A 26,272-nucleotide genomic window follows, 5' to 3' on the forward strand; every position below is an offset into this window, starting at 1 on the left:
GTATCTCGGCTCACTGCAACCTCCCCCTCCCAGGTTTAAGCAATTCTCCTGCCCCAGCCTCCCGAGTAGCTGGGACTACAGGCGCATGCTGCCACACCTGGTGATTTTTTTTTTGTATTTTAGTAGAGACAGGGTTTCACCATGTTGCCCAGACTGGTCACGAACTCCTGAGCTCAAGCAAACTGCCTGCCTCGGCCTCCCAAAGTGCTGGGATTACAGGCGTGAGCCACCGTGCCTGGCCAACTTTTAATTTTATATGCACAAGTGTTGCGGGAATTAGGAGGACCAGAGAGACCTTGGGGTGAATACAGGAGGATCTTTATTGAGTGCACTCATACCCAGCAGACTTAACATCCAAAAACTGGGCCCAGAACAAAGACAGCACTTGACTTTTATACAAAAGGGGATGGGCTAGCCTGAAACAAGCTTACAGTGGCATGAAGCATAGTGGCGTGAAAGTAAGGGTACAGAGGCAGAACAAAGACAGTTAATCAAATTCTGACAGGTTCATAACTCAGCATTACACATGTTTGCTATGCAGCCCAGATGTCTGTTATCTAGGTTTTTCTCTAGTGCCTAGCACAGCTTATTCCATGACCTTCACTGTGGTGCCCACGTGGCCATAATTCAGGCCTGCTCAGATGGCTCATGATCTTCACTCCACCACTGCTTAGATAAAACAGAATACTTGAAGTTACTAGTTACAGAGAACAGGAATCTGTATACTCATACCATAAGAGAAAGGAAAATTTGGTTTTCTCCTCCCTATGTTGAGGGAGTGCTGGGAGAGTCCCAGAGCACATTCCTTTGTGTCCTGGCTTCTTAGATAGTATTAACAAGACTTTTTCTGGGTCTGGGCTGTGCCTGTTGCTGCCTCTGGGATAAGTCATCCTAATACAGGAAAGCTTATTTCTCTTTCTTTTTAATTTTATTTTTCTTTCTTTAATTTCCTGCCTCACAGGAGCATCACAGAAAGAAGTGAATGCCCAAAGCAGTGGTGAGATTTGAGAGCACATTATACCACCCTAATAGGTGAAAGGGAGGAGCAGAGGGGCACTTCTGGAAGAACACATGACTTCAAAGATAAATGGGTCCTATGAGAATAAGTGGAAGATTTGTAACAGTGTCTGTCTGAGTATAGTACTGACTTCCTCTGCTCTCCCTGATAAGATGAAATCATTCCTGGTTGATGAAACTTCTGGGAGGGGATTTATGACAATTGAGTTTCTTTTTGGGAGGTTCTATTTTTAGACAGATAAGGGAACTCCAGAGAAAGCTTCTTCCTGTATTTGTTCATTCTCAGATGTCTTCAATTCAAAATCATCTTTATGCTACTATATCTCATCTGGACAATCCTTAAGGGATTATATTTAGTTTTGCAAGAGAGAGGCTTTTAACCTCACTTGTTACCAAGAAAAATGGTAACAACTAATTCTAAACATTTCTTTTCTTTCTGAAGAACCTTTTTTTCCATAAAAAGTAAGTTGGTTTTTGTTTGGGGTCTTTTAAGGAAATAATTTTATCAATAGAAATGCCGAATATTATAATTTCATATTTTTTGTAGTTTGTCCATCTGAAATGTAACAAATGCATCAAGATAAGAGTATATTTATTTGCTAGTGGTGAAGTGTTTTTAAGTAAACAGTTGGGGAGAGGTATGTAATTGACATTGTTGGTAAATGTAAGGATTGAAAACCTTTGGTAATAAAGTTTCATGTGGGCTGGATGCAGTGGCTCAGGCCTATAATCCAAGCACTTTAGGAGGCTGAGGTGGGAGGATCACTTGAGCCCAGGAGTTTGAGACCAACCTGGGCAACACAATGAGACCTCATCTCTACAGATAATAATAAAAAAAAAAAATTAGCTGGCTGTGGTGGTGTGTGCCTGTGGTCCCAGGTACTCAAGAGGCTGCAGTGGGAGGATCGCTCGAGCCCAGGAAATCAAGTCTGCAGTGAGCTGGGAACACACTACTGTACTCCAACCTTCCAGCCTAGGCAAGAGAGTGAGACCCTGTCTTAAAAAAAAAAAAAAAAAGTTTCATGCTAGCATTTATTTTAAAAAGAAGGTTGGGAATGAGAGAAACAGAAGAACTTTGTGTTGAGGTCAAAACAAGCTGTCCTGGATCCAACCTAGACTCCCCAGGCTGTCATCAAACTGCTAATTATGTTTATTTTTCTTGATGTTGTGTAACTCGCAGTATTTGCTCTGTCTCCATATGAAGGATTGGATAGTGTTTTCTTGAGAGAAATTATTTCCCTTTCCTCTTTTTTCTAATGACTAATGTTAAATCTCCATGTTTTTGAGTAAATCCTATTTCCAACTATGCTTATATACATTTGTTTTGTTCATATTTGTTAATATAGATTTATATAACTCATGCAAATAAATTAGCTGGAGGAAAAGTCAGAAACTCTTATTTGTAAAATTAATTTCTAATCAGTTATAGCTATGAACCGAAAATAATCAAAAGGGTCAGAATCTAATTTTTTTTTTTTTTGAGACGAAGTCTCACTCTTGTCCCCCAGTCTGGAGTGCAATGGCACGATCTTTGCTCACTGCAACCTCCTCCTCCCGGGTTCAAGCGATTCTCCTGCCTCAGCCCCTCGAGTAGCTGGGATTATAGGCACCTGCCACCACACCTGGCTAATTTTTGTGTTTTTAGTGGAGACAGGGTTTCACCATGTTGGCCAGGATGGTCTTGAACTCCTAACCTCAGGTGATCCACCCACCTTGACCTCCCAAAGTGCTGGGATTACAGGTGTGAGCCACTGCGCCCCGTCCAGAATCTAATTTAAAGAGAGTTTATTCAGGTGCAAAGCGTAAGGGTAGCCATCTGTGGACCAGTGCTACACCAAAGAATGGTGATAAGTGCTTCTGGTGTGGGAGAAATGAGGATTATTTATATAGGCAAAACAGAGGTGTTGAACAGGATTACAGCATTTTTGTACAAAGGGTAACATACAGATATTTGATTGGCTACTGTTGATTACACTCTAAGTGGGTTGTCCAACATTCTGTTGTAAACAGTTAACAGTCACAAGGGTCTCTTTCTCCATATCATTTAGACTAGGTTTGAATAAAGAACAGGGAGTCTTGACTGGGCGTGGTGTCTCAGGCCTATTATCCCAGAACCTTGGAAGGCTGAGGTGGCAGGATCACTTGAGTCCAGGAGTTCAAGACCAGCCGGGCAACATAGTCAGATTCTACCTCTACAAAACAATTTTAAAAATCAGTCAGGTGTGGAGTTGCACACCTGTAGTTCTAGCTACTCTGGAGGCTGAAGTGGAAGGGTAGCTTGAGCCTAGGAGTTCAAGGTCACAGTGAGCTTATGATCACATCAATGTACTCCAGCCTGGGTGACAGAGCAAGACCTTGTGTCTTTTAAAAAAAAAAAAAATAGTCTAGTTAATGTGTAACATCTCAACACAGAAGTCAGAAAGCAATGGTCATGCACCAAAGAAAAAACAATCATGTTACATGAGTCCTCTTTCAGGGCTTAACTTTTCCCTTTGGCATAATAAATTTGGAAGGTCCTAAATTTTTATTTTCTTTTTACATAGCTCTCTTCAACCATCAGACTTTTATTTATTCATTTATTTTAGAGAGAGAGTCTTCGTCTGTCGCTCAGGCTGGAGTGCAGTGGTGCAAGTATAGCTCACTGCCGCCTACGGTTCCTGGGCTTAAGCAGTGCTCCCACCTCAGTTCCCAAATAGCTAGAACTACAGGCATGCGCCACCACGCCTGGCTAACTTTTTTTTTTTTTTTCTGTCGTAGAGACAGGGCCTTGTTCTGTTGCTCAGGGGGCTTTAACTCCTGGCCTCAAGTAATCCTCCCATTTTATCCTTCCAAAGTGATGGGATTACAGGGATGAACCTTGTGCTTGGCTCAGCTATCAGATTTTAAACCTTTCTTTACTTGGAAAATTAAAGACAGATACTTGTTTTTCAGTTAGCCAAGGAGCAACCTTGAAATACAATATCCTTTTATTAAACTTCTTTTGAGGGGGAAAGTAAGTTATAATTTTTTTATTAGAAAATAAATATACTGGGCCAGGCGTGGTGGCTCATGCCTGTAATCCCAGCCCTTTGGGAGGCCCAGGTGCGTGGATCACTTGAGATCAGGAGTTCGAGATCAGCCTGGCCAACATAAAACCCTGTCTCTACTAAAAATACAAAAATTAGCCCGGCGTGGTTTTGCATGCCTGTAATCCCAACTACTGGAGAGGCTGAGGCAGGAGAATTGTTTGAACCTAGGAGGTATAGGTTGCAGTGAGCCAAGATCATACCACTGCACTCCACCCTGGGCGACAGAGTAAATGAGACTCTGTCTCAAAAAAAAAAAATGTGAACAACTAGATCAAAAGAGATATCCAGATACTTCATCCCCTCCCTAAAATAGTTGTAGAGCAATAGGAAAACAAAAGGTACATAAATTTTTCATTTTCTGACTTTTATAGAGCCTTTAAGAATTATGTGATTTCTCTATAAAATACATGCAGAAGTAGGGATACTCAATGTCCACCTTAAAGATTGGTTAAGCTTCAAATCAAGTTCAGGCCAAACTAGAGTTTCTACAGTAGAAATCTTTTCTGTCCTCAGTATTTTATCCTAGTTTATTAATATTTTTGAAAATATTGTCACTTAATCTTTTGCCTCAATCTTGAAACCTTACTATGTTTGCAAATTTTAGGGATTCATATGGGCAGACTCTAGTCAATGAACATATTACTTGGGTACTTATAGCAAATGGTTTTTAACTTGGTATATTTGTTGCTCACATTATTTTTTTGTGTAGATCATATGCCTGTGACTCAGAAGGAACAGGAAAACAAATCCAATGCATTTCCCTCTACATCATCTGAAAACTCCTTTCCAGAAGACTGTACATTTCTGTATGTATATAAATTCTTTGTTATTAATGCTTTTGCTCCTACAGATTTCTTCTTTATAAATCACTTGACATTAGAATAGATGAAATATACAAAAAAAACTTTCCCATCAAAGCTTTAAAAGTTGTATATTTTAGTATTTTATGTAGGATAGAATTTCATGAGTCTCTGAATAGGTTATTGAATATTCCTAGTTAATCAAGTCTTTTTATAAAGTTTAGCTTAAGATGTCTTTGTGTATTTTATTAATACGCTGAAATCTACCAAGTAGTGGGTTTTTGTTTTTTGTTTTACTGCTTAGATTATCTGGAGAATTTAAAAGTGTCAAAGTGTTCCTTTCAGTTCCTTTGAGTTTTCAAAATGCATAACAGCTCTTAAGTAGTGTCTAAAAGTTTATGGGAATAGACTAAATTTTTCTGACCTTCCCTTTCTCATTTTATCATTACTTTCCATAAAGATTCTTTGGCATAAAGGAGAATTGCGGAAGAGTGAATCTGATACTCTGACACGTAGTCTTTATTTTTAGTAGGTAATACCTGGGCCTAACCCTTCAAGTACTAATTACAGGGAAGTTTCTGAAAGTTCTCTAGAGTAGAGAACATAGTTTCAAAAAACAAAAAAGTATCTTTAGAAAGAAACTTCTTTATTACCCTAATTTCATTTGTTCTTTCAGCTCAATATTAAATTGACTAAAAAAAACTAAATATATAATTTTTTTTTGATTTTTTTTGATTTTCATATAATTTGGATTGACAAATATTAGAGATGTCATTGCAGTTTGAGTGAGTCTCAAAAGGCCCATAAAATTACTTTAAAATCCTCTCAGAGAAAGCTAAGTTCACACTTTAGCTCCTTAACTGGCCATTTCAGTGGCTTACAAAACAGTTTTTTTTCCTAGAAATTCTGATCTTTGAATATACAATGTAAAATTTTGTAAGTTTTTAGGAACAAATTCACTCAGTCTAAATCTAAATTAAATTTTCATGTAAATTACCACCAACCAAGCTCTCTACCAAACAGTTATCTATATATTTAGATATTATATTTTAAACTTAAATGCAGGAGTGGTTTATTCCTGTGAAGTATCATTTTTGGGTTTAAGTTCATTATACCAGCTTATCAGAATCTTTTTGAATTTTGGAATATTTTTTGTCCCTTTTAGCTTATCATCTTGTACAAATAAATAAGCTTTCTAATCTTCATTATGGTCACTGAAAACAATATTGAACAGGACATGACCAAAGATAAAAACCTTGTGGCTGGCTCACTACTAGACATTCTTTTTATTATGCTTCAGAAAGAACTCTTTAAGCAACTGTGAATTTACTTCTACTGTTGTCCTGCCTACACTTCTCACTTACAAAGTGGTCATGAAAAATCAAGGTTCACTGCCATAGCCTTCTGTGGCATCGCCAGACATTATTCAGACTTATTGAAAACTTTGTCAAAAAAGGAAATTCAGTTAATTTGGATTTTTCTCACCTACTTGTTAATTCAGCACCTAGTGTGGGCCTTTTAAATTCAAAACATTTAGAAGTCACACACTTGATGCCTTCTAGAGATTTTTAAGAGACCAGTGTTAAGCTAACCTTTCTATATTTTCTGTAGCCTGTCCTCCTTCCCTTTTGAAAAGTCAGGGCAGCTAGAACTTGAGGATAAGTGGTCAAAGAAAAAATCAGGGCAGTATTGTTTTATTTTAAATTTTTCTATATTTGAAGTTTTTTTTTTCCAGGCCTTGAGATTTAATTTGTAGAGTCTTCTATATGCTTAAATAAACTTGAGTTCTAGTACCCTCTCTTTAACTGTCACAGACTTCAGTTTCTTTTTATTTTTTTCCTCTTGTTTCCAACTTGAGAGCCATACTTACAGATGGAAAAGACAAAGGCAGAATTGTTTTTGAGAAACTCTTCTTCTGTTTATCAGTTAACCTTATCTGTCTCCTAACAGATTATTTTCTTGTTCTAAGCATAGCTTTAGTTTTTTTTTGTTGTTATTTTATTAGCATTTTTGGAAACCTCGGTTCTTACTAGGCTTTGTGATACTTTTCTTACAGTTTCATACCAATGTTTCGTATTCATAATTAGCTGTCTTCTTTTGTATGTATACTTTTAAAAATCCGAGCTTCCAAGAAAAATTGAGTTGGTTTCTTTAACTGTTTTCCCATCTTTTTAGGACTGTTTGTGATTATATAATCAGAATTTCATTTCCTTCATCTCCCATCTCTCTTGTACTGTGTTGACACTCAGAGGCTTTTTTTGAGATTATACCTAACTTTTGAGTTGAGCTTTCTGAGATCTTTTCAGATGAAGGGACATGTCTTATTAGGCTTAGGATTTTCTTCCTTTGCCATTAAGAATTCCAAGGAAGCATTTCATTCTTGACCAGAATTATGTTTGAATAATTCCTTTTATATTTCCTCTGCAGGCCAGAAGTTTATTTGCTTATTTTACTTTCAGTACTTAAACCCTCTTAGCAGCCCAGTGGTCACATAGGTTGCCTGGTAAACTAAATGTTCAATAACTTAAGCCAGGGATTCTCAGCCCCAGCTAAACTGCTCAAGATTAGGCTGAGCGTGGTGGCTCACACCTGTAATCCCAGCACTTCGGGAGGTTGAGGCGGGAGGATCACTTGAGCCCAAATTTCAAGACTGGCCTGGGCAACATGGCAAAACCCCATCTCTACAAAAAAATAACAAAAATTAGCCAGGCTTGGTGGCACATGCCTGTGGTCCCAGCTACTTGGGAGGCTGAGGTGTATCACCTAAGTCTGGAAGATCAAGGCTGCAGCAAGCCATGATCGCGCCTCCGCACTCTAGCTTGGGTGACAGAGTGAGGCCCTATTTCAAAAAAAGATTATACAAACTATCAATGGCAAACCCCAGGATGAAATCTTGGGTCTGATAGGACACAGGCTTCAGGCTTTTGGTGTTTTTTTGTGGGGTTTTTTTGTTTTCTTTGTTTCTTTTTTTTTTTTTTTTTTTTTGAGACAGCAGGGTCTCACTGTCTCACTGGGTGGACTGCAGTGGCACATAGTCACAACTCACTGTAGGCTTGATACCCTAAGCTCAAGTGATCCTTCCTCCTCAGACTCTCAAGTAGCTAGGACTACAGGTGCATACCACCACACCCAGCTAATTTTTAACATTTCTTTTTTGTAGCGATGTGGTCTCACTGTGTTGCCCAGGCAGGTCGTGAACTCCTAGTCTCAAGCAGTCCTCCCTCCTCAGCTTCCCAAAGTGCTGGGATTACAGGCATGAGCCACCACGCCCAGCCAGTATTTTATTCTTGAGTTGAACTGAATTTCTACTCCACATAAGTGAGTTATGACATAGGTAAATGTAAAAACAGAAGTATTACTTCAGTGATAATTCTTTTAAAAGGATATTTACTTTTGTGATTTTGGAAGTCTGAATTCCCTTTTTTTTTTTTGGTCAAGTATAAACTTTGGTTTGTCAGGAGTACATACCTATTCAGGCTAGCTTAAGTAGTGGAATTTATTAGAAGTGTACGAGGTGTGCAGCTTTGGTTAGCATATTGGGTGACACTGGGCTTGCACCACTGCTTAAAGACACAGATGTAAATTTAAGCCATTAAATTTTTATGGCTTTTTACATGACATGCACACAAACCCAAAAGATTATTTTTTAAAAAAAACATGCACACACGTACCTACACATACATACACACATATATATAAATAAAATAGGTCTTGAAGAACAGAAAATGTAACACAGCAGGCAATGTAAACACTAGAATAGTAACTCAAAAGTCAATACCTAAGGTCAGGGTTGACACAGTCTCAACTCTACTTCTATCTGTTACCAGTAGGTTTCTTCTCTTCCCACATGACGAAACATAGCTGCTCCAGCTAAACTCTAACCTTCTAGTGCAAGTGTTATCTCATGTGACATATATACATATATATATAATTTTTTTTTTTTTTAATAGAGACAGGGTCTAGTCATGTTGCCCAGGCTAATCTTGATCTCCTGGGCTCAATGAATCCTCCCACCTCGGCCTGCCACAGTGCTGGGATTACAGGCATGAGCCACCGCACCCAACCATTTTTTTAATATCTTAATTTAAATTATTGAAAGAGACAGTATAAAAAGCCCAGTATGTATACAAGACCCAACATCTTTGAGTACACTGAAATTAATATACCTGCCTTTCAGAAGAGGATGACTAAAGAAGGGACTGAGCAAAATACCAGATTTACCTACTGCAGTCTTTAGATGAATACAGTATACATTCTTGTTTTAAAATATGCCCCCTTAATGGTCATAGAGGATAGAATGACTTCTTATTTTAGCCTTGCCAAAAGCTAGATAATCCATTGGCAGCCTCTAAGCCATGCTCCACTTTGATGTTCAGGGTGACTAACAACACCCTGAACAATTGTCAAATCATATGCAAACTGAGAAATCCTTACCCAAAAAGGCTGGCAAACAGGTCCATCCAGACAGCCGTGGACTTCTCCTTCTCACCACTTACTCCTTATCCTGTGTTTACCTCTAGCACTTTTAATCAATGACTGGGTTTACAATACAGTACATAGAATTGGTTTTGTTTATTTCTTTTTTTTTTTTCAGTAATGTGTCTTCACACCTAAATAAAGTTAACCCTCCTCTCCATAAAATTGGGATGAAATTAGGTTACTTTATACTTAAGACTTGTAAGTTGGGTTTTTTCCTTCTCTTTAGTAAAATGAAGCACAGATAAGAAAATAATCTTTTCTAAGGTTCACGCTAGTGTTTTATTTTTATGCTTTTCTCTTCCTTTTCTGTTTTTTTCTCTTCTCCTCCCACTCCTCCCTAACTCTTCTTAAATGTAAAACATGTATTTCTCAGTCTTAATTGCTCAGTAACTAGAGTTGTATCTCCTAGTTTTTATTTGTTAGTCATAAGGAGAATACTTTTAAGCTAGTTTGGCTTTCTTGAAATGTAAATTCCAAATTACAAGTTTTACCAGCATATTTACTATCACAAATTTTAATCCTAAGTAGTTCTAATTGTATATTGTTCCAGTAGTGGCTAACTTGGAGTTGTATTTGTTGTGTCATATGAGGAAATTATGTAAAGGACATTAAACTACTATTCAAATATTAGTTGTTATTTAAGAACTAAGGATAACCCAGATACTTTCTCTCTCACATATATCCTGAATTAATCCCTTCATATTCCAAGAAAAATTTATTGAGTCATCTACATTAATATTTAAGTTCCTCTTCCTCCAAAGAGCAAAACAGGAACCAAAAAATTCATACCTGAGGCCAGGTGCGATGGCTCATGCTTGTAATCCTAGTACTTTGGGAGGCCAACGCAGGCGGATCACTTGAGCTCAGGAGTTTGAGGCTAGCCTGGGCAACATGGTGAGACCCCATCTCTACCAAAAATGCAAAAAGTTTGCTGGGCATCGTGACGCATGCCCGTCGTCCCAGCTACTCAAGAGGCTGAGGTGGGAGGATTGCATGAGCCCAGGAGGCGGAGGTTGTGGGGAACCAAGATTGCACCACTGCACTCCAGCCTGGGTGACAGAGTAGGACCCTGTCTCCAAAAAAAAAAAAAAAAAAAAAATTCATAGGCAAAGTGTCAAATGACATTTACAGAATAATATACTACAGAATCCAATTTGAAACATATTTATTTGGTTAAGTCAAGTTGAAAAGGACAACAGAACAGTTTACTATCTCTATAAATCTCTAAGTGTATAAATAACTTGAGAGTGAGTAACCTATATCAAAACAAAGAACAAGGCCATGAGAACCTAAGGAATGTATTACAGTGAATTCTGAATGAAAGAAAATAGGATGTTTTATCTCAGATAGACAAATAAATAGAATATCCAGAGTTCAGATTATACTATAATTCCTTATAAGAAAAAGTGGTAAGAAAGAACTTGACACCTAATAATAGGGAACAAGTAGGTTCCAGGTACCATCTTTGAAAAACAAGAAGATATTGGATACTAAAATAAATCAAGGGCCAGGCATGGTGGCTCACACCTATAACCCCAGCACTTTGGGAGGCCGAGGCGGGTGGATCACTTGAGGTCAAGAGTTTGAGACCAGCCTGGCCCACATGGCAAAACCCTGTCTCTACTAAAAATACAAAAATTAGCTGGGTGTGGTGGCACATGCCTGTAATCCCAGCTACTTGGGAGGCTGAGGCACAAGAATCGCTTGAACCTGGGAAGCAGAGGTTGCAGTGAGCCGAGGTCATGCCACTGCACTCCAGCCTGGGCAATAGAGTGAAACTCTCTCTCAAAAAAAAAGATTTCTAAATAAATTATAGTACATCCTTTTACCTGTTAGACTCTGAAATCCAAAAGCATCAAGATCCACCTGATTGATGAAACTCTGTGAAAACAGGCACTCTCATTTATTGCTGAAGAAACTGACACTATGGAGAACAATTTGGCAATATTAATGAAATAACTAACCCATTTGCCTTGTGACCTAGCACTCCCACTTCTGGGAATATGTTCTGCAACAGTATCTTTATGTGTATGAAATTGTTATTAATAGATTCATAATTTTATAGCAAAGATTATTACAATAAAATTACTTATTAAAAGATCACTGTATAAGTTTACTGTATATGTTCTAAAAGATCACTGTGTAAGTTAACTAGTCCACTATTGTGGTCTAGCCTATACTACATGTTATGGAAAATTGTCCATTATTGCAGGCTAGGTAATTAAATTGTGGACTTACGCAAAGGATTACTATATAGTTGGAGAAAGGATGAGGAAGCTCCATATCTGCACATCCAGTATGGTAGCCACTAGCTACATGTGGCTGTTTAAATCTGAATTAATCAAAATTAGATAAAATGTGAAAGTTCAGTTCTTTGGTCATGCTAGCTACATTTAAAAGTGCTCAGTAACCACATGTGCCCACTGGCTACCGTATCGGACAGCGCAGGTATAGACCATTTCTATCAATGGAGGAAGTTTTTTTGGATGGCACTGCTTTATATAGTGTATTAGTCCGTTTTCACGCTGCTGATAAAGACATACCCAAAACCAGGCAATTTACAAAAGAAGGAGGTTTAATGGACTTACAGTTCCACATGGCTGGGGAGGCCTCACACTCATGGCAGAAGGCAAGCAAGAGCAAGTCACATCTTACGTAGATGGTGACAGGCAAAGAGCTTGTGCAGGGAAACTCCCCCTTATGTTACCATCAGATCTCGTGAGACTTATTCACTATCACAAGAACAGCACGGGAAAGACCTGCCCCCATGATTCAATTACCTCCCACCAGGTCCCTCCTACAACACTTGGGAATTCAAGATGAGATTTGGGTAGGGACACAGCCAAACCATATCATAGAGCAAATACAACACATCTCTAAAATACCTGTATTATAATATATAACAGACATCTAAAGATAGAAAATACTATGTAAAACAAAACTCAGATTATTTGTGAAAGTTTAAAACTTGATTTCCAAACAAAAGGAAGCTTTTCACGGAATTTTTTTTTTTTTTTTTAAGACAGGATCTCACTCTGTCACCCAGGCTGGAGTGCAATGGTGTGATCATGATTCACTGTAGCCTCAACCTCCCGAGTCCAAGCGATCCTCCCACCTCAGCCCCCGAAGTAGCTGGAACTACAGGCGTGCACCACCACACCTTACTAATTTTGTTTACTTTTTGTAGGGACGAGGTTTCACTGTGTTGCCCAGGCTGATCTTGAGCTCCTGAGCTCAAGCAATCCTTCCGTCTTGGCCTCTCAGAGTGCCAGGATTACAGTTGTGAGCCATCACACCCTGCTGACTTTTTTTTTTCTTTATTAATAACCACCCCATTTTCTCCTGTCAGTTTGCCATTTTTTCAGATGTATCAATATGATTGTGAGGTAGATTACATATTACGGAAAGAATTCAGTTGGTACTGTTGTTGAAGGCAAACAGTATAAAGGATTCTTGATGAATTAATAAGTTTTCAGCCAGCCTTTGTTTTTTTGCATGCAAAGAGCTTGACCTCAGCATGCCTGAAGAAGTAACCTTCTTCAGTGCTTTATTGATTGCATGCTCTAAATGAACTAAATTTGCTAGGTGCTATGAAATACCTAACAGAAAGTTACAGCTGTAATCACAACTTCCTGGAATATTCTGAAATTAGGTATAAGGCAGACCTGGTGCGTGCCTGTACCAGCTATTTGGGAAGCTGAGGCAGGAGGATCACTTGGGGACAAGAGTTCAAGGCTGCTGTGTGCTGTGATCACACCTGTGAATGGCCACTGCACTCCAGCCTGGGCAACATAGGAAGACCCCATCTCCGAGAAAAGTTTTAAAAATAGATATAATCTTTGTATGGCTGTAGAACATCTTAAAATGTGTATCTTAGAGTCTGGCTTATTTTAATATTGTCTAAGAAGATAGGAAATAATTATAGTTTTTTTTAAATGAGGAATTGAACTATAAATTTGAGATACTAATGAATAATTTATTTTAACAGAACAACAGAAAATAAGGAAATTCTCTCTCTTGAAGATAAAATTGTAGACTTTAGAGAAAAAGACTCATCTTCGAATTTATCTTACCAAAGTCATGACTGCTCTGGTGCTTGTCTGATGAAAATGCCACCGAACTTAAAGGGAGAAAACCCTCTGCAGCTGCCAATCAAATGTCACTTCCAAAGACGACATGCAAAGACAAACTCTCATTCTTCAGCACTCCATGTGAGTTATAAAACCCCTTGTGGAAGGAGTCTACGAAACGTGGAGGAAGTTTTTCGTTACCTGCTTGAGACAGAGTGTAACTTTTTATTTACAGATAATTTTTCTTTCAATACCTATGTTCAGTTGGCTCGGAATTACCCAAAGCAAAAAGAAGTTGTTTCTGATGTGGATATTAGCAATGGAGTGGAATCAGTGCCCATTTCTTTCTGTAATGAAATTGACAGTAGAAAGCTCCCACAGTTTAAGTACAGAAAGACTGTGTGGCCTCGAGCATATTATCTAACCAACTTTTCCAGCATGTTTACTGATTCCTGTGACTGCTCTGAGGGCTGCATAGACATGTGAGTAGAAAAACATGGCATTTCAAAAAATCTCCTGAATGTAAGGACACTTGTTAAGAAGTCTTGCTATGTATTAATTTGTCTATCTAAAACCTGTTCAAGAGTTACAGTAAGACTGGGCATGGTGGCCCACGTATGTAATCCCAGCACTTTGGGAGACCGAGGTGGGAGGCCAGCTTGAGCAAAGGAGTTTGAGACCAGCCTGGGCAACATGGCAAAACCCCATCTTAACAAAAAATTTAAAAATTAGCTGGGTATGGTGGTGTGCACCTATAGTCCCAGCTACTCTGGAGGCTGGGGTGGGAGATCTGCTTGAGCCCAGGAGGTCAAGGATGCAGTGAGCTGTGATCACACACTATACCAGAGACCTGGACAACAAAGCAAGACCTTATCTCCAAAAAAATAAAAATAAAAGAGTCTACAATGGGAAAATGAACTCTGTCACTAGCAGTAGGAAAAAAAACCTCTAATTATTTGCCAAATATGGTAATTTGAAACATTTCTTCCAAGGATGCATATTTCCTTTAATCTAGTACTAATACATTAAAAGATAATCAATAGCATTACAACAAATGATATTTAACAGTGCCAGACACTGTGACAAGTACTTTACATTCATTCTCTTAATCTTCACAAAAACCCATGAGGTGGGTAATATCTCAGTGTTATACATGAGGAAGTTGAGCCTCAGAGAAGTCAATTTGGAGAGGTCATAGAACAAATTGTAGAGACAGGATTTGAACCCATGTTCTTAACCATTGGGTTATATATTGCATTTTACTTTTAAAAATCATTTGCTGGCTAACGTGATGCTTATAACTAGTATTTTGTTAATCATAGTATAGTATTAACATCCCATGAAAAAATGAAAACATGTTCTAATATATTAAGACTTTGAAAAACATTTTAAGGGTGTGTAGTACACATACATTTGTAGGTATACAGATGTAGAGTGGTGTTGCATTATATGTACATTTAATTTAATGCAAATTTAGCTACCCATACTTGGCAAAAAAAGAATAAGAGAATGATAAATAACTTAAATAGTATAATAATAGTTTTCACCATCCTCTAAGTTAATTGGAGTGTAAAATGAGAGCTATATCTACTGTTACCTCAGTTTGGCTCAGTTCCTTGAGGCCTCTCATAGAGGAAACCTCTCACTGTGCTGTTTTATTCTGTTTAAAAATATGTATTTTATTTTGTAAAGATTACCTCTAAATGTAACCCAACTACCTCATCTGGGGACTTGGCTCTCCAAAAGAATAGAAACAGGTACCTGCACAAGACTAGGAACTAGGCCAGTATCTCACAGGGCCTGGAATTGTATTAATGAAAACCTTGTTAACAGCTGTAAAACCAATAGGGTCAGAGCCAAAGCATTGGAGAAAGCACCCAATGTAGAGCAGCACACAGGACTAAACCCCACAGAAGGTATGATTTCAAACAAACATTTACCACACACAAAGATGTTTAGGACCATGAAGGCAGCATGAGTCCCGACAAGTAGAGAGAATTAACACCTGAGGAATCAAGAGATAAATGTTGAATCTAATTGAAAGGGATTTTAAAACAGGTATAATTTACCTGTCCCAAGAGGCTGGGCACAGTGGCTCATACCTGTAATCCTAGCACTTTGGGAAGCTGAGGTAGGAACATCATTTGAGCCTAGGAGTTCGAGACCAGCCTGAGCAACCTAGCAAAACCCCATCTCTACAAAAATACAAAAGTTAGCGTGGCATGGTGGGATGCACTTGTAGTCCCTGCTAGTCGGGAGTCTGAGGTGGGAGGATCACCTGAGTCCATGGAGGTTGAGGCTGCAGTGAGCCGAGATTGCGCCACTGCACTCCAGCCTGGGCAACAGAGTGAGACCCCTTCTCGAAAAAGAAAAACTATTAACTTAATTGTGTATGAAGTGAGCAATACCTAATCCAGTAGAAAAGTTAAAAGGAATTAACTAGATTTGTATATAGCATGGATGGGTCTCAAAAAACATTATATTGAACAACAAAAAAAGCAAGTTATAGAATAATACCTATAGTAAATTCTTTTATAATGAAAAATACACAATATATTGTTTGTAGATACATATGTGTATAAAAGCATAAAGGATGCCACACTAAATCTCTTGAGAGTTTAGTTATATCTATAATGTTTTACTTTTTAACTTTTTTTAAGAAGACCATGTATATGTGGTATGTATATTTTAAATTATGTATACAGGGAAAAGAACTAGACAAAATGCTGACAACTAATTCTGGATGGTGGAAATATGGGTGTTTATTATTTGTATTTTTCTGTACTTTTTATAAACTTTGCACACAAAATCACATGGGAAAAAACAATTATAGATATTCATATCTGTAAACAGAATCCACATTAATGAATTTGTTGATTGTTGTCGTTGTTCTTTTCTCTTGCAAACAGCAGCCACCATTCTGATGTGTATTAATTAATACAGAAAATACAGAAGAGAATCGTAGAGGAAAAGACCTTAAAGTCACTTGTTCAGCAAAGGAGACTAAGATCCAGAGATTTTAACCAGCTCACCAGCAGTCATTTACCTAGTTACACAGCTAGAGTCCCCAAGTTCTTTACTTTGTATCAAATTATGGTTCCCTATCAAGTTAGTTAATCATCTGAATAGAGGGGAAAGTACATGAAGTTTTATGGTTGCAAGCTTCCTGCCTCGCAACAGTATGAAAAAAGGATTCAATAATAGTAGCCAGATACCCAGCATCAATCTCCCCAGTCTGTTTCTGTCACTGGAGTGAGAGAGAACTTAAGACATCTGCAAAACTACGTCCTTACAAATTTGACATATTTAAGTTTATCCATTGTAAAAGAGCAGAACTAGCAGAATTCTCACAAACAAGCTTCTGTGCTGAACAGGGAAATTAAAGGAATTGATTTTGAAAAGCTAAACTCATATAGTTAAGTATTTCATGAGCAAATAGAGTTGCAGTGCAGTTTATAATTATTTATAAACTTTTGGGAGGTATTGTCTTTCAAAGAGATCTATTTAGGGAAAAAGCTCATAGTGTTCATGAGCCAAACTATTCTAAATGCTATTACATCTTTTATTACATCATTTACACTTTTATCAAGACAGTCTCTTGACTTAACTTGGTGCTTTTTCATTCTTTCTCCATCCATTGCCTTCCTTTTAGAACAAAATGTGCCTGTCTTCAACTGACAGCAAGGAATGCCAAAACTTCCCCCTTGTCAAGTGACAAAATAACCACTGGATATAAATATAAAAGACTACAGAGACAGATTCCTACTGGGTAAGGTACCTTGAGGATTTGTTGCAGAGTGTGTATATCTTTGAAGGTGGGTACTTTTTATTGTGGTCCAAAATCTTATAGATGTTAAATCTGGTTTAATTTGGTTCTAATACCAAAAATCTAAATTATTAAGGAATAAAAATCCTGTATATTGTTCGTGGAAATGGTAGTCAGAGACCACACACACATTATGCAGAGTGTACTTGAACACTCATCTGCTTTGAGTCTGGCTCTTACCCCTCTAGTATCAGCCTACTTTGGGCAGTCATTTCTCCGTTTAAAAATACGCTGTCTAGAACTCATTTGAGAATTGGGAATTTTCAACCTTTCTTTTTTTTTTTTTTTTTTTTATTATACTTTAAGTTTTAGGGTACATGTGCACAATGTGCAGGTTAGTTACATATGTATACATGTGCCATGCTGGTGTGCTGCACCCATTAACTCATCATTTGACATTAGGTATATCTTCTAATGCTATCCCTCCCCCCTACCCCCACCCCACAACAGTCCCCAGAGTGTGATGTTCCCCTTCCTGTGTCCATGTGTTCTCATTGTTCAATTCCCATCTATGAGTGAGAACATGCGGTGTTTGGTTTTTTGTCCTTGCGATAGTTTACTGAGAATGATGATTTCCAATTTCATCCATGTCCCTACAAAGGACATGAACTCATCATTTTTTATGGCTGCATAGTATTCCATGGTGTATATGTGCCACGTTTTCTTAATCCAGTCTATCATTGTTGGACATTTGGGTTGGTTCCAAGTCTTTGCTATTGTGAATAGTGCTGCAATAAACATACATGTGCATGTGTCTTTATAGCAGCATGATTTATAGTCCTTTGGGTATATACCCAGTAATGGGATGGCTGGGCCAAATGGTATTTCTAGTTCTAGATCCCTGAAGAATCACCACACTGACTTCCACAATGGTTGAACTAGTTTACAGTCCCACCAACAGTGTAAAAGTGTTCCTATTTCTCCACATCCTCTCCAGCACCTGTTGTTTCCTGACTTTTTAATGATTGCCATTCTAACTGTTGTGAGATGGTATCTCATTGTGGTTTTGATTTGCATTTCTCTGATGGCCAGTGATGATGAGCATTTTTTCATCTGTCTTTTGCCTGCATAAATGTCTTCTTTTGAGAAGTGTCTGTTCATATCCTTCGCCCGCTTTTTGATGGGGTTGTTTGTTTTTTTCTTGTAAATTTGTTGGAGTTCATTGTAGATTCTGGATATTAGCCCTTTGTCAGATGAGTAGGTTGCGAAAATTTTCTCCCATTTTGTAGGTTGCCTGTTCACTCTGATGGTAGTTTCTTTTGCTGTGCAGAAGCTCTTTAGTTTAATTAGATCCCATTTGTCAATTTTGCTTTTGTTGCCATTGCTTTTGGTGTTTTAGACATGAAGTCCTTGCCCACGCCTATGTCCTGAATGGTAATGCCTAGGTTTTCTTCTAGGGTTTTTATGGTTTTCGGTCTAACGTTTAAGTCTTTAATCCATCTTAAATTAATTTTTGTATAAGGTGTAAGGAAGGGATCCAGTTTCAGCTTTCTACATATGGCTAGCCAGTTTTCCCAGCACCATTTATTAAATAGGGAATCCTTTCCCCATTGCTTGTTTTTCTCAGGTTTGTCAAAGATCAGATAGTTGTAGATATGTGGCGTTATTTCTGAGGGCTTTGTTCTGTTCCATTGATCTATATCTCTGTTTTGGTACCAGTACCATGCTGTTTTGGTTACTGTAGCCTTGTAGTATAGTTTGAAGTCAGGTAGCGTGACGCCTCCAGCTTTGTTCTTTTGGCTTAGGATTGACTTGGTGATGCGGGCTCTTTTTTGGTTCCATATGAACTTTAAAGTAGTTTTTTCCAATTCTGTGAAGAAAGTCATTGGTAGCTTGATGGGGATGGCATTGAATCTATAAATTACCTTGGGCAGTATGGCCATTTTCACGATATTGATTCTTCCTACCCATGAACATGGAATGTTCTTCCATTTCTTTGTATCCTCTTTTATTTCCTGGAGCAGTGGTTTGTAGTTCTCCTTGAAGAGGTCCTTCACTTCCCTTGTAAGTTGGATTCCTAAGTATTTTATTCTCTTTGAAGCAATTGTGAATGGGAGTTCACTCATGATTTGGCTCTCTGTTTGTCTGTTATTGGTGTATAAGAATGCGTGTGATTTTTGTACATTGATTTTGTATCCTGAGACTTTGCTGAAGTTGCTTATCAGCTTAAGGAGATTTTGGGCTGAGACAATGGGGTTTTCTAGATATACAATCATGTTGTCTGCAAACAGGGACAATTTGACTTCCTCTTTTCCTAATTGAATACCCTTTATTTCCTTCTCCTGCCTAATTGCCCTGGCCAGAACTTCCAACACTATGTTGAATAGGAGTGGTGAGAGAGGGCATCCCTGTCTTGTGCCAGTTTTCAAAAGGAATGCTTCCAGTTTTTGCCCATTCGGTATGATATTGGCTGTGGGTTTGTCATAGACAGCTCTTATTATTTTGAGATACGTCCCATCAATACCGGGAATTTTCAACCTTTCAAGGTACTGACTCACTTAATCTTCACAAAGCAGCCCTATGAGGGAGGTACTGTCATATAATCCCCATTTTAAAAATGTAAAGATAAAGCACAGATAAGTTAAATAACTCATCCAAGATAATACAGCTAGTAAATGTGGAAGCTGTGATGGGAACCCAGGCACTCTACCTCTAAGAGCTTTCACATTTAGCCTGCTTCCCTCAGTAGTTATCAGTGCCAGTGAAGTGACAATAAACTGCTTTTTGCTTTTTGAGATGTCTGATTTTCTCTTTTGCATATTTTGTTGACAGCATTTATGAATGCAGCCTTTTGTGCAAATGTAATCGACAATTGTGTCAAAACCGAGTTGTCCAACATGGTCCTCAAGTGAGGTTACAGGTGTTCAAAACTGAGCAGAAGGGATGGGGTGTCCGCTGCCTAGATGACATTGACAGAGGGACATTTGTTTGCATTTATTCAGGTAAAGCAAAAGTTTATTTTCAAATTATTCTAGAGTAGAATCCACTTTTCTGAATATCCATTTTCCTAGCCAGGGCCGTTGAGAGCTTACAGCAAGGTAAAGAGTAACAGTATCTAAGAGGAACATCAGAGAAAGGCAGGTAAACTGGGAACTTGAGCACTAAAGAGATGAGATGCTTAGGAGGTACTTTCTTCAAGAAAAGAAAGGTTCAGAGATGACACTTGGGTTTTTGTGTGAGGGCCTGTTACGTATAAGGCACATTTGTTTTGTCTGCATGGCTACAGGTACTTTGGGGTAAGGGAAGAAAACTTTTTAAAAGTAAAAAAAAACTAAATGACTGGCTTGCCAAGGTAAAGATGACCAGTCAAAAACTTTCTTATTCAATGTTTTGAGCTATTATTAGAATTTAACAAGTTAATTATGTAATATCTGCATGTTATAATTCAGTCAGTGACTTTAGGCAACTCACTCTATTTTGGGGACTGCAGAGAGTTGTCCATGCTGCAGAGCAAAACTTCCTGAGCAGTGTGTTACAGTCATGCAATTACTGATTCTTTAGGGCCACAACCCCCAGGGCCAAACACATCAGTCTTCAGTAGTCTTACACATTTACCTCCAGCATGTCAGGCAAAATCCCTTATTTTCTGTGCACATCCTTCTGTGAGAAAGTTTGGGAAACACGGCTTTAGAGCCAGTCTAAAGGAATTGTCCTTGACTTAGTTTTAGCAGTTAGGCATCAGGGAAAAGAACAACCAGGTTCTGAAAATTACTCATCTGAAAAATCAGGTTTATCTGTTTACATGACCACGTGCTTAAAAAAAAAGAAATGTCAGGTTCACATCAGGGAGGGCAAGAAGCAGCTTGCAGAGTTATCTGAATTCAGAGTAGTCACACGTATGGATCCCTGCCACTCCCCATTTACAAATCCACATTCTACACAGCCTGCCTAGACGTTCATCTCTCATACTTCTCAAAATAACTCTTGGATGAAAGCTACCTGTAAAATGCCAGGTGGTGTCCAGGAAGTATCATTGGTTTTATCGTTGTTGCTAGAAAATGTAACTAAGATATGTCTCCGATCTAATGATAGGTAAGAATATCCTCCTGTTAATTTGGACTTGGCAACCATAATATTGAGTCCCTTGAAAGAAAATGCATGAACTTTAGACTAAGATTTTAGTGTTATGCAGAACTTAATATGACAACACTAAGAACATATCACCACATATTTAAATAGGTACTTTTGTTAAAAATTTTAAGTTTCAGATGATAAAGTCTTTTTAACTAGACATAAAAGCTACAATTTTATGACTAGAGTCATCTCTCTAATTTTCTAGAGTACTTTCTCATCCATATCTTTTTGTATCATTCTAGCTAAATCTCTTCTCTTTTGTATTATACCAAAACAGACAAATGGTTTTTTTTAGATACCCTGTTTTTTCATATACTGGAAGATAAGAAATATCACATTGGTCTTTGTGTTGCAACAGTTTTGTAGGATGAGTTAATGTGTTTATCTTCATCGTAGAATGTGTGGGTTCTTTAGTCATGGAGTAGAAATAGAGATGTCTATTTATCGTTAGCAATTATCTTCTGTGTTGTTCAAACTCTTTAACATTTTCCTTTTAGGAAGATTACTAAGCAGAGCTAACACTGAAAAATCTAATGGTATTGATGAAAATGGGAGAGATGAGAATACTACGAAAAATATATTTTCAAAAAAGAGGAAATTAGAAGTTACATGTTCAGATTGTGAAGATGAAGTTCTCCCATTAGGATTGGAAACACATCCTAGAACTGCTAAAACTGAGAAATGTCCACCAAAGTTCAGTAATAATCCCAAGGAGCTTACTATGTAAGTAACAGCTGAGGAACCCAGAGTAAATCTAAATTATTATCGATCAATTGGTTCTTTTTCCTTCCTTCCCCTCTTTCTTTTCTCCTCATTTGTATTTATCATTTTGCTTCAAAGTTGTTAAGTCTAACACTTTGAGAAATCCAGGACATTTAAAAATCTAGCCAGTGTACTATCCTCAGTGTTCCAGTTTTGGAATTTTACCTTATATGACTTTAGTCAGGTTTTTTATGGATGTCATAAGTTTTGCTGCTTTTTAAAATTTTCTGTCATTTTATCTGCAAAGTTTTCATAGGTTCTCTTCCTTTTTCAAATGTACTTCAAAAATTATTTATTATTATATTTCCTTTCTCTAGCGAAAGGAATAAACATAGATGTTCTTACTTAGGTTAATTTGTAATAATTAAGGATATTTATGTAATAATGGATATTATCTATACTTCAGTAAAGAGAATGAAGAGAATTTTTAGTGATACAGAATAACTTTTTTTTCCTTTTTAGGGAAACGAAATATGATAATATTTCAAGAATTCGACATCATTCAGTTATTAGAGATCCTGAATCCAAGACAGCCATTTTTCAACACAATGGGAAAAAAATGGTAAAAAATGCAAAATGTAGATGGGACCCTTCTTTTCTTTTTTAAATTTTTTTTTTTTTTTGACACAGAGTCTCACTCTGTCACCCAGGCTGGAGTGTAGTGGCACAGTCACAGCTCACTGCAGCCACAATCTCCTAGGCTCAAGTAATCCTCCTCCCTCGGCCTCCCGAATGGCTGGGACTACAGGTGCACACCACCATGCCCGGCTCTTATTTAGTAGAGATAGGGTCTCACTATATTGCCCAGGCTGGTCTCCAACTCCTGAGCTCTAGCAATTGTCGTGCCTCAGCCTCCCAAAGTTCTGGGATTATAGGCATGAGCCACCGCACCCAGCTGCTGGGGCCCTTCTGAGATATAAACTATTGCCTTCCTATCCTTTACTTAGCTCAAAATGTTTGTGTTACTTTATAGTGTGTAGAATTTCTTTTATTGTTTTGGAATGATGGACTGTGGAAATGCTAGGACCATGTTCTGTTTACTTAGTATCATCCACGGCAGTTGGCGTGTTTCCAGCTTGGCTGTATGAGGAGAATGCTGGTCATGATCTGACAGTGTGCTCCACTGAGACCGAGAGGTATCCCATTCTGAGAGTTTGTGGGAGAAGCTAAAGTCTTCAGCAGTTAATAGTGATATATAAGAAAAGGGACAAAGTAATTTAGGTGAAGGAGAACAAGGTTTTTGTTTTTTGTTTTGTTTTGTTTTGAGATGGAGTTTCACTCTTGTTGCCCAGGCTAGAGTGCAATGGCACGATCTCAGCTTATTGCAACCTCTGCCTCCTGGGTTCAAGCGATTCCCCTGCTTCAGCCTCACGAGTAGCTGGGATTACAGGCGCCTGCCACCATGCCCAGCTACTTTTTTGTATTTTTAGTAGAGACGGGGTTTCATCATGTTGGCCAGCTGGTCTCAAACTCCTGACCTCAGGTGATCCACCCACTTTGGCCTCCCAAAGTGCTGGGATTATAGGCGTGAGCCACTGCACCTGGCCAAAGTTTTTAAGATGTATGAGAAAGAAGAGATGCAATTTTATGAAAGAATCATCCAGAAAACAGTATTTTATGTGGTAGCCTCTGAGGGTACCCTTTGCATTGTGAACTAAAGATTAGTCAGAGACTGAAACGTAGAAGCAGAGAAAGAGAAAAGAGAACAGAGAGAGACATAATGTTAGCTTACTTTAGGGCTTGTTGATGAAAAGTAAAAACTCTGCTTTAGGTGTTATGCAAATATTTGCCCTCTGCCTGGTAATGGTACAGTAGCTACCTCCTTAGGGTCAGAGAATTATGAAAAGATTGGCCATGGTGTCACACAGACCCAAGTTTAACCTCCAGCTCTGCTGCGTAGTAGCTGGGTGGTATCTCCATACATACATTTCTTTTATCTGTAAAAAGGTAATAGTATATGTTTCAGAATTATGAGGATTAAATGAGATAAACATCAGCAACTTGCTTAGCATAATGCTTGGCATCCAACTAAGTGCTCAATACATGTTGACCATTCACATACTGAGAACTTTCATAATAATATGGTCAATGTGTATTGAACACTTAGTTGGTTGCCAAGCATTGTGCTGAGTATATACGCCTCTTTTAAAGTTATCATTACTACTTAAAGTGACTGCAGTGTCTACAGTGTGTAAGCACTATCAAATTCGTTAACCTTTCTTTGAAGTAGAAACTAGCCAATGAGTGTTTTTCATCTTTACATAACTTACAATTGAGGCCAAATTTATAATCTAGTAATAACACTTTCTCATTACTGAGATGATTAGAATTGGGGGATACAGACAGGGATGCATTAAGATTTTAGTTCCCAAAGAATTTCTTGACAGTCTTTATAGCTGTGGCTTAATAAAGCACCTAGAAGTAGAACAGAGTCAAAGGGGATGACACATGTTGACTCCATTAGTCTAAAGACTCCTTATGATATCAGCTTTGAGGCTTTTCAAAACGAATCTAGTACATATAGCCTATGATGACTGGCACTTGATGAAAGAGGCCTAACTGCTAAATACTTTTGCCTGACCTGGAAAGTAAAGACATCTTCCTTGTTTTTTTAAGGAATTTGTTTCCTCGGAGTCTGTCACTCCAGAAGATAATGATGGATTTAAACCACTCCGAGAGCATCTGAACTCTAAAACCAAGGGAGCACAAAGTAGGCTTTGTTTCTTCTGTGAATGCCTACCTCTTCTGCCTGTTTCTCTGTCTCTTTCTCAATACCTGTAGCTCATTTTCTTAGATTCCATAATAAACATGCTGCATTTGTCAGAAAGGTTACAACTTGTCTACATAAGAGATCAGCAAACTATTGTTTGTGGGCCAAATCTGGCCCTCTGGCCCTCTATCTGTTCAGTATGGCATGTGAACTAAGAATGTTTTTTATGTTTGTAAATAGTTGAAAAAAATCAGAAGGTGATAATATTTTGACACTTGAAAATTATATGAAATTACAATTTTAGTGTCCAGAAATAAAGTTTTGGCCAGGTGCAGTAGCTCATGCCCATAATCTTAGCACTTTGGGAGGCCAAGGCAGGAGGGCTGCTTGAGGCCATGAGTCTGGGCACTGTAGCAAGATCTTGTCTCAACAACAACAAAATAGCCAGGTGTGGTGGCACACACCTGTGGTCTTAGCTACTCAGGGGGCTGAGGCGGGAGGATTGTTGAGGTCAGGAGTTTGAGGTTACAGTGAACTATGATTGTGCCACTGCACTGCAGCCTAGGCGATAGAACAAGACCCTGTCTCAAAAAAATAAAATAAAATGTAAGTTTTATTGGAATACAGCCAATTTACATTACATATTGTCTGCTTCAACATTACAGCAAGAGTTGAATAATCACAACAGAGACCACATGGCCAGCAAACCCTAAAATATTTGCTATTTTGTGTTCTACAGAAGAAGTTTGCTGACCTCTGGTCTAATTGCCAGTAGTGACTTGTTGCATGGCAAGAGGGGGTGGGCTGGAAAACTCTTGAGTCTGTGTGGTGCACAGGTGTTGTCCGTGGCTTTGGAACCATTGTGCAAAGCAGCCACTTTCAAACTCTTTGTAGACACCTTTCAAAATAAACACACATCACTCTCCTGCAATTGCCTAGCCAATACTGCCGCAGAGCATACTCAGCATGACTCTGGCAAAAGGCTAAAATATTGCCACCCTGAGTCCTTGTGTTTCAGAGTTACTAGTCCTTGCCATAGTTAATATTACAACTGGACAAACATTGTTTTTGGTACTTTTGCACTTCACTGTGTCCTTCGCAAGGAGACATTGCTGAGAGATATCCGTTTGTGAAGAATTGGTGAGCCACTGCTGTCTCTTCCCCCCTGCAACTGCAGCTCTCCACCTAATATTAAAGGATGGAGATTGGAGGAGACATGGCAGTTCCTTGATAGAAAAGGTCTATCAAGAAAGGGGATTTTGTGTATTATATTTATTTTATCATGCATGTGAGCCACATTGCATACCGTTGCTTTTGGTTCTTCTGCCCTTTTCATTGACTGCTACAATATATATAGCGGGTACTCCAATAGAAGTCAAAAGCTACATACTTTTTGTATAAAAAAATCCAAAGTTGTATTATGACTTACATGTAACCCATGATTAAAATATGAGTACATGTAGGAA

The 26,272-nt window shown here is 38.2% G+C and overlaps 1 protein-coding gene across 11 annotated transcripts in view; it reads left to right on the forward strand.

The window, feature by feature from the left end:
* SETDB2 (SET domain bifurcated histone lysine methyltransferase 2) overlaps positions 1-26,272 on the forward strand; it is a 52,988-nt gene that overhangs the window by 18,876 nt on the left and 7,840 nt on the right. For 4 of the 11 annotated variants that reach the window (XR_010123576.1, XM_054445817.2, XM_054445821.2 and 1 more), the window contains 8 exons: positions 962-997; positions 4,795-4,891; positions 13,353-13,916; positions 17,087-17,203; positions 20,033-20,202; positions 21,832-22,057; positions 22,559-22,658; positions 24,713-24,806. Coding sequence is in view for 10 of the 11 variants with exons in the window: in XM_054445817.2 (XP_054301792.2) it covers positions 962-997; positions 4,795-4,891; positions 13,353-13,916; positions 17,087-17,203; positions 20,033-20,202; positions 21,832-22,057; positions 22,559-22,658; positions 24,713-24,806 (1,404 nt within the window). In the remaining variant the exon portion in view is untranslated. The remainder of the gene's footprint in view (positions 1-961; positions 998-4,794; positions 4,892-13,352; positions 13,917-17,086; positions 17,204-20,032; positions 20,203-21,831; positions 22,058-22,558; positions 22,659-24,712; positions 24,807-26,272) is intronic. The other 7 variants (XM_054445819.2, XM_054445820.2, XM_063650872.1 and 4 more) reach the window with 4 other exon arrangements.

The sequence above is a fragment of the Pongo pygmaeus genome, chromosome 14, assembly GCF_028885625.2.
Source record: "Pongo pygmaeus isolate AG05252 chromosome 14, NHGRI_mPonPyg2-v2.0_pri, whole genome shotgun sequence".
Lineage (NCBI taxonomy): Eukaryota > Metazoa > Chordata > Mammalia > Primates > Hominidae > Pongo > Pongo pygmaeus.